The sequence below is a fragment of the Nannobrachium achirus genome (assembly GCF_963921795.1).
Source record: "Nannobrachium achirus genome assembly, chromosome: 14".
NCBI classification, from domain to species: domain Eukaryota; kingdom Metazoa; phylum Chordata; class Actinopteri; order Myctophiformes; family Myctophidae; genus Nannobrachium; species Nannobrachium achirus.
The window spans coordinates 32,917,650-32,919,302 of record NC_137821.1 but is presented as its reverse complement, the minus strand read 5'-3'; the positions used below and the strand labels follow the sequence as shown (position 1 = coordinate 32,919,302).

At 53.1% G+C, this 1,653-nt stretch overlaps 1 protein-coding gene across 1 annotated transcript; it reads right to left on the bottom strand.

The window, feature by feature from the left end:
• Window positions 1–293: 293 nt before the first annotated feature.
• Window positions 294–1,190, bottom strand: LOC308297971 (negative elongation factor A-like; the record flags this gene model as incomplete). Its single annotated transcript, XM_080741535.1, has 1 exon — window positions 294–1,190. One exon carries the CDS (start codon window positions 1,188–1,190, stop codon window positions 294–296), a length of 897 nt encoding a protein of 298 aa, XP_080597661.1.
• Window positions 1,191–1,653: the final 463 nt, after the last annotated feature.

Below are 1,653 nucleotides of genomic sequence, written 5' to 3'. Positions count from 1 at the left end.
TAAAAAGGGACACGGGTAGACAGACAGACACAGAGATCTCCATATATGGGCAGACAGGTACAGCGGGTACTCTGACAAGGACCTTGTCTGACTCAGACATATTGGTCAAACGTTGTTGTGAGTGCCGCTAGGTGGCCTGAAGTCCCGAACGTCTAGTATAAAGACGGGTGGGTCGGTGGTCCTGTTTTAGGACAGCACCATACATGGCGTGGCCCGCAGGTAGTTGGTTAACAGGAGGGCACTCTCGCTGCTCAATGCATCACAAGATTCTGTGTATAGATCAGGCCAGAAACCTAGTCTTGAGTCAGGGGCGTGACGTTCTCAACCACGGTTTCTTCTTTGGCAGCTTTCTCTCCAGCCTCAGTTTCCAATGCCTTCCTTCTCTTGGCCTCTCTTCCAGCACTGACGCACAGTTCTGAAATGTCCAGCAACTTGACCCCCCTCTTCTCGTGCTTTGGTGTCCGGGCTGTGGGAGTCGCCGTGCAGTGGTTAACGGGAGGGCTGATGGGGGTGGTGGTGGTGGCGCAGTGAAACGGAGCTTTGGGGATGCCACTGACAGGCGAAGCGGCGCCAATTGTTTTGACCAAGCCTCTGTCGTTCGCATGGAAAGGCACCGCAATCTTCTTCAGCTGTTGAGCCGTTTCCTTAGACTTATGAAGCAGCTCTGCCCTGAGGGTGGCGCTCTTGGTCTCCCTCTTGAGGTGGAAATGTTTGGCGGGGGGCGAGATCGGTCCTACGTGGGTCTTCAGGGCGTCCTTATTCAGATACCTGCACTCCAGCGGCAGCATGGCGGACGACTCGCGCTCGTTCACTTTCCTTCGGAGCATCCCCAGGACGTTGGGGTTCAGCTCCTCCAGGTCCAGGTTGAGAGAACCCGTCTCCGGGAAAGACTTGAGGATGGCGGCCACCGTTCGCACCCAGTCGTCAGAGTCCGCCATAGCCCGTTGGATGACATTCGAGAGGGACTCCTTCTTCGTCGTCTTGTCGTCAGCGGTACACCGGGGAAGATGCAGCACCCCTAGCAACAGTTTGAGCTTCACCGGAGTCGATAAGCCCAAAAAGCCTGACTGTAAGTTGTCAACAGCGTCGGTGAGGAGAGAGGCGATGCTAGGAGGCGCCCAGAGCTCGTCTGCGGATCCTAGCTTGTTGTGAAGCCACAGACTGGTGTCACTATCCTTCATGGACAACATCATGGGATTCAAAATTTTTTATATATAAAATACTAAACCGATCACTATGAAGGGGGCAGTCCGGTGGGTAAAATGCACTGATGTCAGACATAGCATAAATCGTTGCTTAACAACGCTGATTTGCACATGTGTCCTCTGGGGAACATGATAAGGCCGCATATAGGCAGATCATTTGTATCGGCGGTGCAATATGTGTGAGGGCCGCGTGCGCGCGTGTGTCCCTGCACGCGTGCGCCGATCTCCTTTCAGATGAGTAGCATATTCATTCAGATATCCCATCATCATCAGAGACACTCCATCCACACAAAAGTCCACATGGAGATTACAATCAGAGGCACGTCATGTTCAATCTGAGAGGCGATTTGTCCCAATCGCCATCTCTCCATTTCCTCTTCATTTCATTCACTTATGTCAGCGTGATCAGAGGCATTCACCTTAGTTTCCGCATTGCGGGGGGAAAGGA